The following is a 16012-nucleotide window of genomic DNA, read 5'->3' as shown; positions in this document are numbered from 1 at the left end:
GCGCCTGGGTGGCTCAGTGGGTTAGGCCGCTGCCTTCGGCTCGGGTCGTGGTCTCAGGGTCCTGGGATCGAGTCCCGCATTGGGCTCTCTGCTCAGCAGGGAGCCTGCTTCCCTTTCTCACTCTCTCTCTCTGCCTGCCTTGCTGTCTACTTGTGATCTCTCTCTGTCGAATAAATTAAAAAAAAAAAAATCTTAAAAAAAAAAAAAAGAGAATTACATGAACGTGAATTACTACTATATAAAAATTATTTATGCCTGTATAAGGCCGAGGGAAAATGAAAATATCCATGCTAAGATAGTAAGAGGTATACTTATTTTCTAGAAAATGCTTTTTAAGAAAAAACAACAAAAACCCCAAACCTCTGACCCTGTATCCTCCTGCAAAAGATTTTGTCAGGAACGCACACAGGAAGTCATGACAAAAACTTCCACCAGTTCCCCTGGCTGCCTTCAGCCCAGGCCACAAATGCCATCACAGAGGTCTCTCGGATGACCCCTGGCTCGTGGCCTTTTCCCACAATCCCATGGCCTTAGTCCCCCAGGGCTAAGTGTTAAACTGCAGGTAGGTTCCCGGCCCCAGGGATCTGCCTCTGCATTTTTCTCACCCCTTATCTTGAAGAGGCTATCTGCAATCCTCATCAGTAGTGTGAAAACCAGAGTGGCCAGCTGCCCCAAATTTCCCCCCAGTTAGTCACCATGCAACAACAGAAGACATGAGGAGAGATAGTTATTGGGGTAATTCTGTAACTCGAGGCTCTAGAATTATCCCGCAGAACCACAAAGGGAAACTGGGTTCAGCAATCTACCTACTGTGGCCTATGCCCCCAAGAGCTCAGGGAAGCTGTGGCTGCCTACAAACACAGTTACCTCTAAATGCTAGAGAGATGGCTGTCCAAAAAGACGCACTTGGGTAAATCCCAGTTTCACCAGCTGTAGATGGGACTGAAGAAATGGAGTCCTTCATGGAAAGTGCCCTACACCTGGCAAATGCTCAATCACTACTACTCCCCTTTGCCTTCACAAGCTGAGGTTCATTTTATGATTTCAGTGGCAAAGTTCAAGATCGGAAGAAGTGGTTAATTATCGGAAGAAGGGCTAGTTGAGTTCATGCCAAGCCCCTCCCAGAACACCAGATTACACCATGTCCCATTCCAAGGAACGAAACCACTAGCTGCACTGGGGGCTGTACCTCTGTCCAGGTGTGGGTGTCTTGGCCCAGGGGAGAGCCCGGTGCCCTCTTACTTACGTTTGGATGGCGTTCAGCCCAGCCATCTTCATCTTCAGCAGCCGGTCCTTCCAGTAGAAGCGGGGCACGCGGGAGTAGTGAATGCTTCCCGAGATGTAGCGGAAGGGCTGGCCATCCCTCAGGAAACGGTTGTGATGGTAGTCGATCTTGAACGTCCTCTGGGAAGCATTCTACAGAGCAAGGAGGGGATCACGTGAGAACCTCCACCTTCCGCATTTTGGAAGCAGACACTCTGACCATGGCAAGCGGCCCCCTGCCTCTTTCATCTGCGGAATTTGCTGATGGAGTTAAGGCCTAGGTTCTGGGCTGTAAAACAGAGCACTGCTAAGCCAGTGGCTAATGCACCCAGGCCACAGAATCCATCAGGGAGGACCCACAGGCAGGACTCCAAAGAGTTTACCTGTCCAGCACCAGCGTGACAATCGGCGGCTGAGACACAGAAATTATATTACCAAAGAGAAAACCCTGCTGAAGGTGAGTCTCTTCTTGGTATAGCAAAGCCCAGTGTGCTGGGAATAGAACACATATATAGACACCCTCCTTCCCTGTGGCTGTGACTGGCTGGAGCACTGGATGGACCGTGACAGTCATGTCACTGGGCTGAGAGCAAGAGATGAGAAGTCAGCCATCCCAGCTGGGGCTCCAAGTCCTGCAGCGATGAGGCAAACACGCTCTCTAAACCCACATCTCCATTTCCACAAACACGCAGGATGTGAACACTTCAAGTCCACTAAGTGAACTTGAAGGCAGTCTGTTTCAAATTATGGGCTGCAATCCAATTTGTGAATCATGAACCTAATTTGGGTGACGACTCACACTTAAAAAAAACTTTTTTTTTGATCGGCACTTGTTTAAATGAAAGAGAACAGAAAATATCAGTGTACAGCACCTGGTAAAGACAAGTATTATTTTATGAAGATTCTGTTGTACATACATATATAGAGTTGCACTTGATGTAGGTCTCCACTGGGTTGCAATGAAAGGTGTATGTCTAGCAAAGTCAAAAAATCTAGGCAAATTAAATTTCGAGAAACACTGGGGACTGGTTCAGAAGCTAAAATGCTAGGATGTGAAAGGGAAGCCAACAGTTAGGTAGAATAGAACACTGCCCTCTGGTGGACGGGAAAAGGCAGTGAGGGGTCACAGGTGCCAACAGGACCAGGGCCCTAAGAAACCAGTTAATTGCTTTCCTTCATTGTTGGTAAGATTCCTTGTGCAGCTTTAGGCTTTTTTTTTTTTAAACCTTTTTTTCATAGCAGCACCACAGTCCATGACAGCTTTGAAGTCTTCCCTTGAAGTCATATCTGGAAACAACTGTAAGACCCCAAGTCCTAGACATTCGGCCTGAAATCTAACTAGGGAATTAAAGCACTGTGATAAAAAGTTAAACAACTTGGAGTAAATCGCTCAGAGGCAAATGGAAAGCTGTACTATATGTGAGTTCATCTTAGTAAAGCTAACCAAAAATAAATAAATAGCTAATTTAAGAATCATTCCTCAGGCACCTGGGTGGCTCAGTCGTTAAGCATCTGCCTTCGGCTCAGGTCATGATCCCAGGGTTCTGGGATGGAGCCCCATGTCAGGCTCTCTGCTCCATGGGAACCTGCTTCTCTCTCTCCCTGCCGCTCCCCTCTCTTGTCTCTTCTCTGTCAAATAAATAAATAAATAAATACTTAAAAAAAAAAAAAAAAAGAATCATTTCTAAAGAAGGGCCAGAGCATCAATCGCTTATCACTTTGTTCTAGTAAAGGCAAGAAACTCCTGGAGAAACTCACGAAAAATATAAGTTACTTCTTAGACCAGGTGCCCTAATGGATGATTTTAAAAACATTTTCACAGCATGTATGTAGTTAGGTGCCAAAAAAGGGTTTCCTACCATTCTGTGAGTACAGAGGTGGCACATGAGGTGGGGAAATTCTTTAGACAGGTAGAAAGGGGTAAGCCACTGGGAAATGCAGGGGGCTCTTTGCAGCCTGCTTGTCTAGGGGAAAGGGCTCAGAGGAGCACATGAGGTTGCCAAGGTGTGATCTTAGCAGACTATGGACTCTGGCCTTTGTCCCACTCAGCGGAGCACCATCCCTGCATTCAAACAACCCCAGAATGCAGCCCAAATATCTCCCTACTGTCCATTTATAAGTAGTCTCAGAAAGAGCCACCCAGACGGGGCCACAACCTACAAGAAGCTTCTTTCTAGACCAGGTATCAACATCGTGAGGCCCAGATGCTAAAGGATAAACTGTTCACGCTGCACACCTTAACTGACACAGTATTAGTATCAATTATACCTCAATAAAGCTGGGGTCAGGGCTGGAGTAGAATGCTGCAGTGGTAATAAATGGCATGTAACCCGGGAGTGGGGCGTGAGGACAAATTTCTCAGAGGGAGGAACTCTGTTTCTCAACCTTGGCCATGCATCAGAATCAGCTGTGCAAACTTTTAAAAATAGCAAAGTGAGGACTCACCCCCAGACATTCAGATTTTAATTGATCTTGGGTGGAGGCATCGGCATTTCTTAAAACTGCCCAGATGATGATGTCATGTGCAGACAGCGTTGGGAACTACCAGCTTGAGCTAAGCCCCAGGATAAGGAAGTTGTGGGCAAGGGGAAGGACACAGGCAGAGGAGACAGTGTGTGGGATGCTGAGAAGGGGCCCCAGAACCTCAATACAGACAGTGCACAGCAGGGAACTGAAGGTGGACAGGGACCAGACTAAATGCGCCTGACATGCACATTCGTGGGCCTGGGCTTCACGCCAAGAGCTGTGGAGAGCAACTTACACAGAAGGTCACATGAAAGTGTGTGTTTTCAAATGTCGCGCACTCTGGCCTTTTCCTGGAGCAGCAAAAAGGAAGCAGAGTCATGGACCGTGGTGGCGGCAGTGAGGTGGGCAGTGGACAGGAGGAACCCCCAGGACCAAGGGGTGGTGGTTAGATGTAGGACATGGGGGCTAACCTGAAGAGGCTCCCGCTGGTCTCAGGTGGAAAAATTGGGGGCACTTAAAAAAGGAGAGAGACTTAAAAGAGGAAATTAAAGGGGAAATTAAAGATAGCACAGATATTAACCCCTGTGAGTTACAGGTACATGATTCCTTGGCTCATATCAGCCTCTTAAAAATGGAACAAGCAGACATTATGTCCCTCATGCTGTGATTCAACAGGAAGTACAGCCCCACCTAGAAGCAGTCCTTGTTACTGAACTTGAACCTCAACTGAACCTCAGTCTACCAATAGCTCAAAGAAGTAAAATATGCCAAATCCAAAATGTGGGACGCTCTAGAAGTCCAATGATAGAGTTGCTTCAATAGACTGATGGCATTAAAATCAGACAAAATAAAGAGAATATTGTTAGAAAATAAAAGAGAATTTGAGAGGCATAATGACCTAATGCAACATGGGAACCTGGTTTGGATCCTGATTCTAATGAACTGCAAAAAAATCCAATGTTGAGACACGGAAAGTCTGAACAGAGACCAGGCATGAGGTGGAATTAAAAGAATTACTGTTCATTCTGTTGGCTAAAACAAAAGCATGCTGATTACACAAAAGAAAAACTTCTCATCAGTTAGACATACATACGGAAGTTTTTCTGGGTGGAAGGATACAAACTCTGAGGTTACTAGAGTTGGAAAAGAAAAAGAGCAAATTAAAGAGCAGAGGGCACACGGAGCCAAGCTGATCACTGTGGAACCTGGTATGGACACATGGTATTCTCTTTGTTCATTTGTGTGTTTGTTTTAATTGCCACACTGTTAAAAAACCAAATCGCACCTCAAAATAAAGCCTTTTTCTTGGTTCTAAGAAAAACAAAAGCATACGTTCATGAAAAGACGTGTAACACATGTTCACAGCAGCTTCATTCATAATTGCCTAAAACCGGAAGTAAGCAAATGTCCATCAGCAGGAGGGAGGATCGCAGCTTGGTGTGTTCATACAATAGAATACTTCTCAGCAATAAAGCAGAATGACGGGTACAGCCAATAATACGGATAAATCTCAAAACTGTCATGCTGAGTTTGAGCCCTACACAAAAGGTTCATACTGTATGAGCCCATTTATATGAAGTTCTAGAACACGCAAATCTAATCTATGCTGGGAAAAAAAATCAGGGGTAGTTGTTGCCTTTGGGAGGGGGAGGCACGGACTGCTTGGTAAGGAACATGAGGGAACTTCCTGGGGTAACGGTAAGCTAGCTGAATATGGATTTCAGATTACATAGGGTGTGCATTTCTCAATACTCATCAAAGGGTACCCTTAGATTTGTATATTTCATTGTCTGTAAAGTTCACCATAAAGGGAGAAAAAGAGCTATAAACAATATTCACCTCTAATTAATGATGCACGACACACTTGGAGTGGAAAGTACATTGCAACTTATTTTGGAACGCATCTAAAAAATAAGATGGATTGATGGGTGGATGGATGGAGGGATAGATCGACAGTAATATGTTAATGATAGAATCTGGATGGTAAGCATGAAGTTCCTTCAACTCTATGTATGACAATTTTCCTAATAAAATGTTGACAAAATTTTAAAAAGGGGGGGATTGGAGAAAGGAGTTCAGAAGATACAAACTTCCAGCTAAAAGATAAATAAACACTAGAGACAAAATGTACAACATTGGTGACTATAGTTGACATTGTTGTGTGATATACAGGAAAGCTCTTAGGGTAAATCCTAGGGGTGCCTGGGTGGCTCAGCTGGTTGAATGTCCAACTCTTGATTTTGGCTCAGGTCGCAATATTGGGGTCCCGGTATGGAGCTCCATAAGGCTCGGCACTAAGCACGGAGTCTGCTTCTCCCTCTCCCTATCCCCCCAAAATAAATAAATTTTTAAAAATATTTTATTTATTTGAGAGCGAGTGAGCATGTGCATAAGCAGGGGGAGAGGGAGAAGCAGGCTCCCCACTGAGCAAGGAGCCTGATGTGGGGCTCGACCCCAGGACCCTGAGATCATGACCTGAGCCAAAACCAAGAGTAGGCTGCTTAACTGACTAAGCCACCCAGGCACGCTTCATAACCAATAAAATCTTAGATTAAAAAAAAAGGAGGGTAAATCCTACAAATCCTATGGCAAGGAGAAAACTTTTTCCTTTCTTCCATTTTTCTTTCTTTCCTTTCCATTGTGTCAACATGAGAAGACTGACATTAGCTACTGTGGTGATCACAGTATATGTAAATAAAATCATGCTGTACACCTTGAACTTATACAGTGAGGAGAGTCATTTGTCAATAAAACTGGAAAAATACATACAAACAAAATTAAAAAGGCGCCCTGATGAAGGGCGCCTGGGTGGCACTGTGGGTTGAGCGAGAGACTTCATTTCGGCTCCGGGCATGATTTCAGGATCATGAGATCGAGCCCTGGGTCAGGCTCCAGGCCCAGCATGTGTCTGCTTAAGATTCTCTCCCTTTCTCTCTGCCCCTCCCCCTGCTTGTACCCGTGCTAGGGCGAATGCTCTCTCCAAACAAACAAATAAATCTTAAAAAAAAAGTGTCCTGATGAAATAAATGCTGGTTTCTACGGTAAGAGCCTTGACCGTGAATGGGAAGCAGACACGCATACGTGCATGATAGAGCATAATGTGGCTTCTGAGACTGACGAGATGCTCTTGCCCTTGCAGAAAGATCTTCCATTCATCAAGAGTAAAAAGAGAAGACTGAGAAGGGCTTTTTTTTTTTTTTTAAAGATTTTATTTATTTATGTGACAGACAGAGATTACAAGTAGGCAGAGAGGCAAGCAGAGAGAGAGGAAGGGAAGCAGGCTCCCCGCTGAGCAGAGAGCCTGACGCGGGGCTCGACCCCAGGACCCTGAGATCATGACCTGAGCCGAAGGCAGAGGCTTTAACCCACTGAGACACCCAGGTGCCCCAAGAAGCGCTCTTTTAAAGCATACCTATGTCAGCTGCAGCCCGTGGCCAGTAGTGTGTGAGCTCAGTATGCTCTGTGCTGACAGTGTCTCAGCTCAGACCCACACCCTGGGGCTTTGTGCCTTCCTGCCCCGAGACAGGAACCTGCTCGCCCAGGGAAGCAGGAGTGCCCATGCTCCTCGGGCCAACCTCAGCCAATGGGGTGGACAGCTGCACTTGTAGGCAGACAATCCTGGAGATGTTCTGTGTACCTTCCAGGAGATGCTGACAGAACCCTGGCCCTACTGCCCACAGCGAGAACCATGACACATCCTCATACAGACCTGTTTCTTCCCACCTGTGCTTCATGCCTGCATTCTCAGATCACTTCTCAGATCACCTGCATTCAAGCCCTTGCTTCATGTTATGCTTCTAAAGAACCCAAATTAAGGCAGTGGTACCAGGATTGGCCTCAAGAGCAGATCCTCAGGCTGTGAACCTAGACCTGGATCTCTTGTTTCTGTCAGACAGCCACAAGAACCCTACAGGCTGGTCTTAAGTGGGTGGGGACACCCCACATTATGCAAATACGAATTCTAGGTCCTCACTTGTGCTGGATTGAGAGAAGCCACAGGCAGAGGGGGAGGAGTTGGCATCTGCATTAGCTCTACCCCTGGAATGGCGAGGGGTGGTAGGATGTACTGGTAATTAAAGGATTGTGAGGTTGGCTGATTTTTATTCACAGAGTTAGAGGCTTTGAAGAAAGATTGCCAGATGGGATCAACATCCACCGCAGGCATTCTGTGATGCCAGAGGCTTCTGTGGCCATCGTTAAAGAGACTATTGTCTCCAGCTAGAAGGGTAAGGCTCAGGACTTAGCCATGTGGGCACACTGGTAGAGGACCTTGAGGGACAGACCGTAAGGCCGGCTAGAGGGAAGTTTACTCTCACAGTGCACTGTCCCATGACCCGTGAGTTACCATCTGGATAAAGGTAACCTAGTTGCGACGCTGTTGGAATCCGGCTCCTTGGAACCTGGGCATGATGCTGGCCTATGGGAAATGAGGTGGACATGCCAGGATGGGCTTAGCATCCTGAGGAACTGTGAGATGCCTCAAAGAGATGGGAATGTAAACATGATTGACCAGACAACCCCCATCTGACTATATCCCCAAGGACAGGCTAGAGTACACTCCCGTTAGGAAGGAACGCCATGCTGAGGAGGGCCCTGGTATCCCTGAGAAGCCCAGTAAGGGACCACATAAGCACCACAATGACCAGCTAGGCGAGAGTGCAACAGACCCCAGCACTTCCAGTGGGTGGGACGATTGTGGAACCAGCTAGGGTGCTGCCTGACGTGTCTAACAAGAAAAAAAAAAAAAAACCAAGAACTCCTGAGCAAAAGGCTGACATCAGCCACTGCAATGGAAAGTTGTGATTCCTTCCTCCAGTTCCCAGCTCTGGGGTAGCCTCTCCAACAAATGCCAATTGACTGAAGGGAGGGTTGCATGGATCTCTCGAGGAAGAACCCTGTGATGCCTTCCCCAGTAGGACTGGGGTACCTGGGGAAAATGGCCTTCTGGGGATGGCTGGATACACCTGAGCAGACATACCAGGTGTCCGGAAATGTGATGGCATTTACCGCTCTTTAGGAGACTGGGGAGAAAGGGAGCCACGGCCCGCCCAGGCCTTTCTACGTGGGTTCAACAAGGAGCTCCTATCCTACAGTGATTTCCCTCGTCCTGAGTGCAAACTGGGATGGCTTTACTTAATAGACCCTGAGCCCACACCACAAGTCAGAGGCATTATGGAAGGAAGAGCCAAGTGGAAAACCCAGGGTTTGGGTTTGTGGCTAATGTTCTATTCTTTTCAAAACTCTCAGTAGAAAGGATCAAGAGTGGTTTGTTTGTAAGTGGGCAGGATAGCAGTACACATTCTCTCTCTAGTCCCAGCCCCCCACCCCACCCCCACTGCCCCATTCTCTCCGAGAGACCCCATCATCAGCACATCTCATGGGATGTCACGCTGATCTGATAGACAACATCATGTTACTGGGACCCAAGGAACTGTGACAAGTCCCTGAAACTGAGGCTTGGAAGAGTAGCACACAGTGGAGTGAAGGGGACAGCCACAGAAGCCACATCACCTAAGAGACAGCTGCTAAATGGTGGCTGTCATGGCCAAGGTCAATAGGGAAAATCTGTTTCAAAGCTCCAAAGTGACTCCTCTCAACATTGAAGGACCTGAGGGGATCTAGTCTAAGAGGGCCGGGCCTCCTTAACATCTTTGGGCTGTGGTACCTCTGACAGAAGTAAGGCAATTGAGAAATGGCGGGGGAGAAGGAAAGAGGAAAACTGCCTTCAGAGCTTAGTCCCCCCCTCAAATACAAAAGAACAAAAAATATGACCTGTGGTCAGATTCCACGCCTTCTAAATTAATTGGCACGGGAACGGAATACTGAAGAGCCATCATTTTATTTCACACGTGCAGGGGTGTGGCAGCATCAGTGTTTACAATGCATGAGGTCACAAAAACTTAGAAAAGAAAAAGCAATTGCAAGCAAGGCAAACCACACACCTTTCCAAGACCCCTGTGTATAATGCATATAATACTGGAGAAAAAGGACAGCAGTACAGACAAAATACCCTTGAACCAATTATACAGTAGAGACCTAATACTGTTCGACATAACATTTTGAAAGTTATTCTGTTTAGATTATTTCAGTGGTAAATAAGCATCTCTTTAACAAAACTCAACACAATACCAATATTTATGTCACCAGGCAAGGTGAACATCGCCCAGGTTTTCTAATACTCAGGACTAAAAATCATTATATTAGCATTACATTACACACATTCCTCAACACGAACAAAGAAATACAAGGTGCTCAGTGACGTCACAAGTTAGGGGTCATGTTGACCATACGGAGACACTACATCTTCCAGCCCTTCAGTAGGACCCTGGTAAAGCACCTGTTCAATGGATCTGTAACCCCAGCACCCTGTATGCCTTTTCACTCATCCCTGGGGCCCAAGAGCCTGGAGAATTCCTGACAGGAGCTGCTCAGCTCCGGAGTGGCACAGACCCAACCTTCCTAGGCTGCTAATGCCCTAGGGTTGAGGGACAAGGGATGAAGGGGAGTGGAGAAGGTGGCGATAGAAGGGTGCTGATACACATGGGCTTCCCAGACCCCTCAGCTCACAGAACAGAAAGACAGAGGGGTATTTCCGATGATTATACAACCAACTTTGATTGTGCCAGAGCTAACAGCCTTTCAAACACCCAGTGTCAGGGAAGCAGCAGACATGAGACAGGCTGAAGAAGCAAAACAGCCACAGGGAAGAGTGACAATCAATACAGATCGGAAGGAAGTTGTGGATGACCCGCTCTGGCTTATGCGTCCTATTTTTATCAGTGTTGTTATGTATGTTTGCCTCTCTGGTTCCGCAAAGATTTTTGTGCAGTGTTCCAAGAGACAGCAGATTCGAAGAGTGTCAGTGACAATGGAACACAAATTACAACGGGAGAGGAAGGAAAATGGCAGAATGGAGGAGAAATGAACACAGCTTGGGACCAGCTCCCCAAATCCTCCATGACTCACAGGCAGTTACAGATTTAATTCTGCCTCCTCAGCTCAGAGAAAAGGTAAGTACATAGTCTTAAAAATAATAATAATAATAAAAATGAGTCTTAAAATTATAAAACAGTTCTTCAAAGTTAATATCAGACCCAAGTTTCTTTCCACACAGGAAAGAATCATTTCAAGTGAATTTGAAAGAGTATTTTGATGATATTTAGCCTAAGGATAAAAATATATCTTAAGCTGCATTCAGGTCAAAACTGTATCCAGTAGATTTCCCCCTAGTAATAATAGTTTATTGCTATTTTGAATCCATAATATATGTAGGTAGGATAAAGTAAATAAATAATTACACTGGTTGTTAGGAACCAAAATTTTCAGTGTAAAATGGAAACAAACATAAAATCAGAGAAAGTTAAGTAAAAACCCTGTAACCAGGGTTCTGTGAGAAATCTCTGTACCTTCCATTCAAGTCTGCTGTGCTCTAAAAAATAAAGTTTATTTTTCAAAAAAGCTCTTAACTTGACATTTAAATTGGAAATACTAATATAGTTTTTTCTTTCTAAAAAAATATTTATTTCTTAGCAATAAACACTGAAACAGCTTAGAAATGACACTAGCTCCTCTAGCACTTAAATTATGGTCTCTAAGTATTTCCCACTAAAAGGAACCAGAGCTCCTTCAGGAAATTACTTAGTCCAAGTCTAGGCCAGAATATGTACAAAATAACCCTAAAACTATCAAAAACCATTACGGTCACAACAAAATGATAGAGAAGCAGGGCTCCAACTGCTCAAAGGTGGGAGATTTTGAGCATCAAAAGATTTATCACGCAGGGGTGTGTGCCTGGGGGGGGGCTCAGTTAGGCGTCTGCCTTCAGCTCAGATCATGATCTCAGAGTGCTGGTATGAAGCCTGGCATAGGGCTCTCTGCTCACTGGGGTGTCTGCTTCTCCCTCTCACTAGCCCTCTGTTTGATCTCTCTCTCTCTCAAATAAATAAATCTAAAAAAAAAAAAAAAATTATCACTTCAGTAGACTGAAACACATCAGATATAAGAAAAGAGCCAAATTCATGTTACTTCCTCCCACCCCAAAGAGCTTACTGGACATCCTTGGGGTATGCTGGTGCATCAACTCTTTATTCTGACAATTGATGAATAAAAGGGAAAAGTCCAGCATCCGTCTTGCCTTTGTTATAGCCTTTTTCACAGTAACCAATTGATGAGGGGAGTTCTTTGTAAAAGAACCATAGTTAGTAAATACAGAAGAAATTATGCAATTAAAAAATCACTATTTTGGGAGCTGATGGCAGGATTATATTTCTGAGTACTCCAAAAACTCCTTCAGAATTCAGAACAGAGAGAAAAGAAGATACCATCATCTCTTGAATATATAAAAGGTAATTAACTATTCTTGGAAAGCCTTTTTAGTACTCTGGCTCACTAAATTCTGTAATAAATGTAGCAAACTTTAAAAAAAAGGCATAATCATCAATGACTGCTGAAACATTAGACGAAAAGATGATGAGGGGGCGCCTGGGTGGCTCAGTGGATTAAAACCTCTGCCTTGGGCTCAGGTCATGATCCCAGGGTCCTGATATTGAGCCCCGCATTGGGCTCTCTGCTCAGCAGGGAGCCTGCTTCCCCTACCCCCGACCTGCCTCTCTGCCTACTTGTGATCTCTGTCAAATAAATAAATAAAATCTTAAAAAAAAAAAAAAAGATGAGGAACTTTCTAGTGGACAGATCAAGTTGACAACACTAGACCCGTGGGTCAGTGTTAGCATCACTGAAAGCAATGAAGTCTTCCCGCCCAAAAAAGAAAAATGGCGAACCTGAAACTATCCAGCCTCTAGCTGTAACTTTTACAGATCTCTAGCTCTACTAGGTCACTGACAACATGAGGGATAATATAACACATTAACCACCACAATTCCGAAATGTAGGAAATACTAAGATAACTTGAACAAATAAAGGACATAAACAGGAAAGATGTTTTCTAGACTTAGATTTAAGAAATATATCATATAGAGTATATGGGTTTTATTTTTAGATCCTGATTCAAACAAAGGAACTATAAGAGACATAATTCCTCACGAAACCAAAGAACAAACTAAACCCAAAGCTAGCAGAAAGAAGGAAATAATAAAAATCAGAGCAGAGATAAATGAAAGACAGAACAACAACAAAAAAATAATAGGAAAGAAAAAAAAAAAGTCAATGAAACTGAGAATTGGGTTTTTCTTTAAAGATCAACAAAACTGACAAAGCTTTAGCTAGATGAACTAATTAAGAGAGAAGACTCAATAGCTAAAATCAGAAATGAAAAAGGAGATATTACAACTGATGCCACAGAAATAAACAAGATTACAAGATACTACTATGAACAACTGTATGCCAATAAACTGGGTAATCTAGAACAAATGAAAAAATTCCTAGAAACATAAAACTACCAAGACTAAATCATGAAGAAACAGAAATTCTGAGACCAATAACTGGAAAGAAAATAATCAGTAACTAAAAATCACAGAAAAACCCAGGACCAGATGACTTCACTAGAGAATTCTAACAAACATTTAAAGAAGAATTAACACCAGTTTTCTTGAAGCTTTGCCCAAAAAATGAAAGAGGAGAAAGGCTTCTAAACTCATTCTATGAGGCTAACATTATCTTAATACCTAAGCAAGACAAGACATAACAAGAAAACTACAGGCCAATATGTCTGATGAATATTGACGCAAATATCCTCAACAAAGTACCAGTGAACTGAATTCAACAACACATTAAAGGGATAGTACTCCATGACCAAGTGAGATTTATTCCTGTAATGCAAGGACAGCTCAACATATAAAATCAGTAATTATAATACACCATGTTAACAGAATAAAGGACAAAAACCACATGCCCATCTTAATTGAGGCAGAAAACAGATTTGACAAGGTTCAACACTCAATAACAATACAGTACAACACTCAACAAACTAGGACTAGAAGGAAATCACCTCAACATAATAAAGGCCATATATGAAAGTCCACAGTTAACATCATATTCAATGATGAAAGACCACGAGCTTTTCCTCTATGATCAGAAATACGGCAAAAATGCCCGCTCTTACCACCTCTATTCAGCGTAGTTTTGGAAGTCTTAGCCAGAGCAACAAAGTAAGAAAAAGAAATAAAAGGTACCATATACCAAAAATTGCTATGACTAATAAACAAACTCAGCAAAACTGCAGAACACAAAATCAACATATAAAAATCAGCTGCATTTCTATACACTAACAATAAATAATCTAAAAAGGATCATTTACAATAGCATCAAAAAGAATAAAATACTTAATAAACCTAACCAAGGAGATGAGACTCATACATTGAAAATGACAAAACACTGCAGAAAGAAAGAAAGAAATGGAAAGATATCCTGTGTTCACACATTAGAAGACTGAATATTAAGATGTCCATTCTACCCAATGCGATCTTAGATTCAAAACAATCTCTATCAAAATTCCACTGCACTGGGGCACCTGGGTGGCTCAGTGGGTTAAAGCCTCTGCCTTTGGCTCGGGTCATGATCTCAGGGTCCTGGAATCAAGCCCACATCGGGCTCTCTGCTCAGCAGGGAGCCTGCTTCCTCCTCTCTCTGCCTGCCTCTCTTCCTACTTGTGATCTCTGTCTGTCAAATAAATAAATAAAATCTTAAAAAAAAAATTCCACCGCATTTTTTTGCCGAAATAGAAAAATTCATATGGAATTTCAAGGAACTCCAAGTAGCCAAGACAATCTTGAAAAAGAACAAAGTTGCAAGACTCACAATTCCTGATTCCAAAAAATATCGCAAGGCTACAGTAACCAATCAGTGCAGTATTGGCATAAAAACAGACATATGTGAAATATACTGTTGTATATTTCAGCATTAACTTATTAAGATTTTATAACAAGTTTCTCACGAAACCTAGACCCAAACTACAGCTGCTGTTAATTTTTAAAAGGCATTATGCTTCATTTTGAGTTTAACAAATTAAAAGAAAAACTAAAAGGAAACTGAAAGACTTCCCAAGTTTCCAGTGTATGTTCCTCACCACCTCCCCCAGCCATACACGAACAAAACAAAGAAGGTGAGTGAGCGAGGAAGAGGGAACAGGAGCAAAGGGTGCCGTGGAGAGCGGCCCACCAGGGCCACATCTGCACAGTAATGGAGCAGCTCCCGCTGGGAACAATTCCACCTCACCACGAGATCTAAACCATGCAGGAAAAGGTGCTGCTCAGTCTTCCCGAGACACACAGGATGGACCTGTCTTACTTCTGGGAGTTGAAAACAACCAGGCAAGCAAGGACTTCAGAACAAGGGTGAGGGTACACAAGACCGCAAAATGACAGCGCTTCGGAGAAAGAGGAGACAAAGATGCAAGATAAACAGTATAGAAGGAAGCTAACCTCAGGAAGCTCAGAACACAGATGAAGAATATCCAGAAAGGTCAACCGCCACCAGCGGCACCTAAGGCTGGAAAATAAACGGCAGCAAGGAGTCTGGTGAGGTCTAAGCAACAGAGAGCTGGAAAGTCAACTGGAATGATCCAGAAAACGGGATCGGGTCACAAGGGAGGGAGGAGAGGATTCGGAAACTTATTCCTGGCCGCAGGGACAATTAAGCACAAGGGGATACAAAATAAAGAAACCGCTGAAATCCCAACGCAAAGACTGATTTTAAATTTGCCTGGAAGGCTCACTGTTAGTACCTCGTCTGCCTGCCAAGGAGAAAGGTCTCCAGGAGCGCCTAGGATTCTGTTATACACCAGGAAGACAGGAGGAAAATATAAGGAACTCCCTTAGGCTACAGTGTGTGCAAGGATACTGCAGCACAGGCCAAGAAAAACAGACCCCCAGCCGGTGCTGCCTCGACACCTCTGCGGACCCTAGCCACAGGCAGCATTCCCCAGGCTCGGCCACTCCATTCGTTCTCTGGGCACCCCTGCCCAGCACAGCTCCCTAGCCCGGCCCCATGATGGTTAAATATTAACGCCACCAAGCGCTTCCTGTGCGCCTGGGCCACAGGTACCTCACTCCACGTCTTAATACAACCCCGCGGAACAATACTGAGGTAGACAGAATTATCTTCATTTTAGGGTGAGGGAAACTGAGACTTGGTGAGGTCAAGTCATTTCCCTGACGCTACCTGACCAATGAGCAGCAGGATGAGCTTCTCCAGGCCGAGTGGGGTTTTTGTTCCCCGTTGGAGAGACTCTCGGTTACAAAAAGTCAGTGCTGAGCTGAGGTCCCCAGGCTTCTCAGTGAGGCCTTTTCCAACAGGAGAGCTTACTGACTGCTACCTCAGGGCTGAA

General features: G+C 44.2%; 1 protein-coding gene across 1 annotated transcript in view; it reads right to left on the bottom strand.

Moving 5' to 3' along the window:
- LOC111159077 (galactosidase beta 1) overlaps positions 1 to 16012 on the bottom strand; it is a 79346-nt gene that overhangs the window by 58076 nt on the left and 5258 nt on the right. Inside the window, exon 2 of the mRNA XM_022521465.1 lies at positions 1247 to 1416. Coding sequence (XP_022377173.1) covers positions 1247 to 1416 — 170 coding nt within the window. The remainder of the gene's footprint in view (positions 1 to 1246; positions 1417 to 16012) is intronic.

This window comes from Enhydra lutris, unplaced genomic scaffold (assembly GCF_002288905.1).
Source record: "Enhydra lutris kenyoni isolate GAN:26980312 unplaced genomic scaffold, ASM228890v2 scaffoldscaffold66, whole genome shotgun sequence".
Classification (NCBI taxonomy): Eukaryota; Metazoa; Chordata; class Mammalia; order Carnivora; family Mustelidae; genus Enhydra; species Enhydra lutris.
This window is presented reverse-complemented; position numbering and strand designations above follow the sequence as displayed.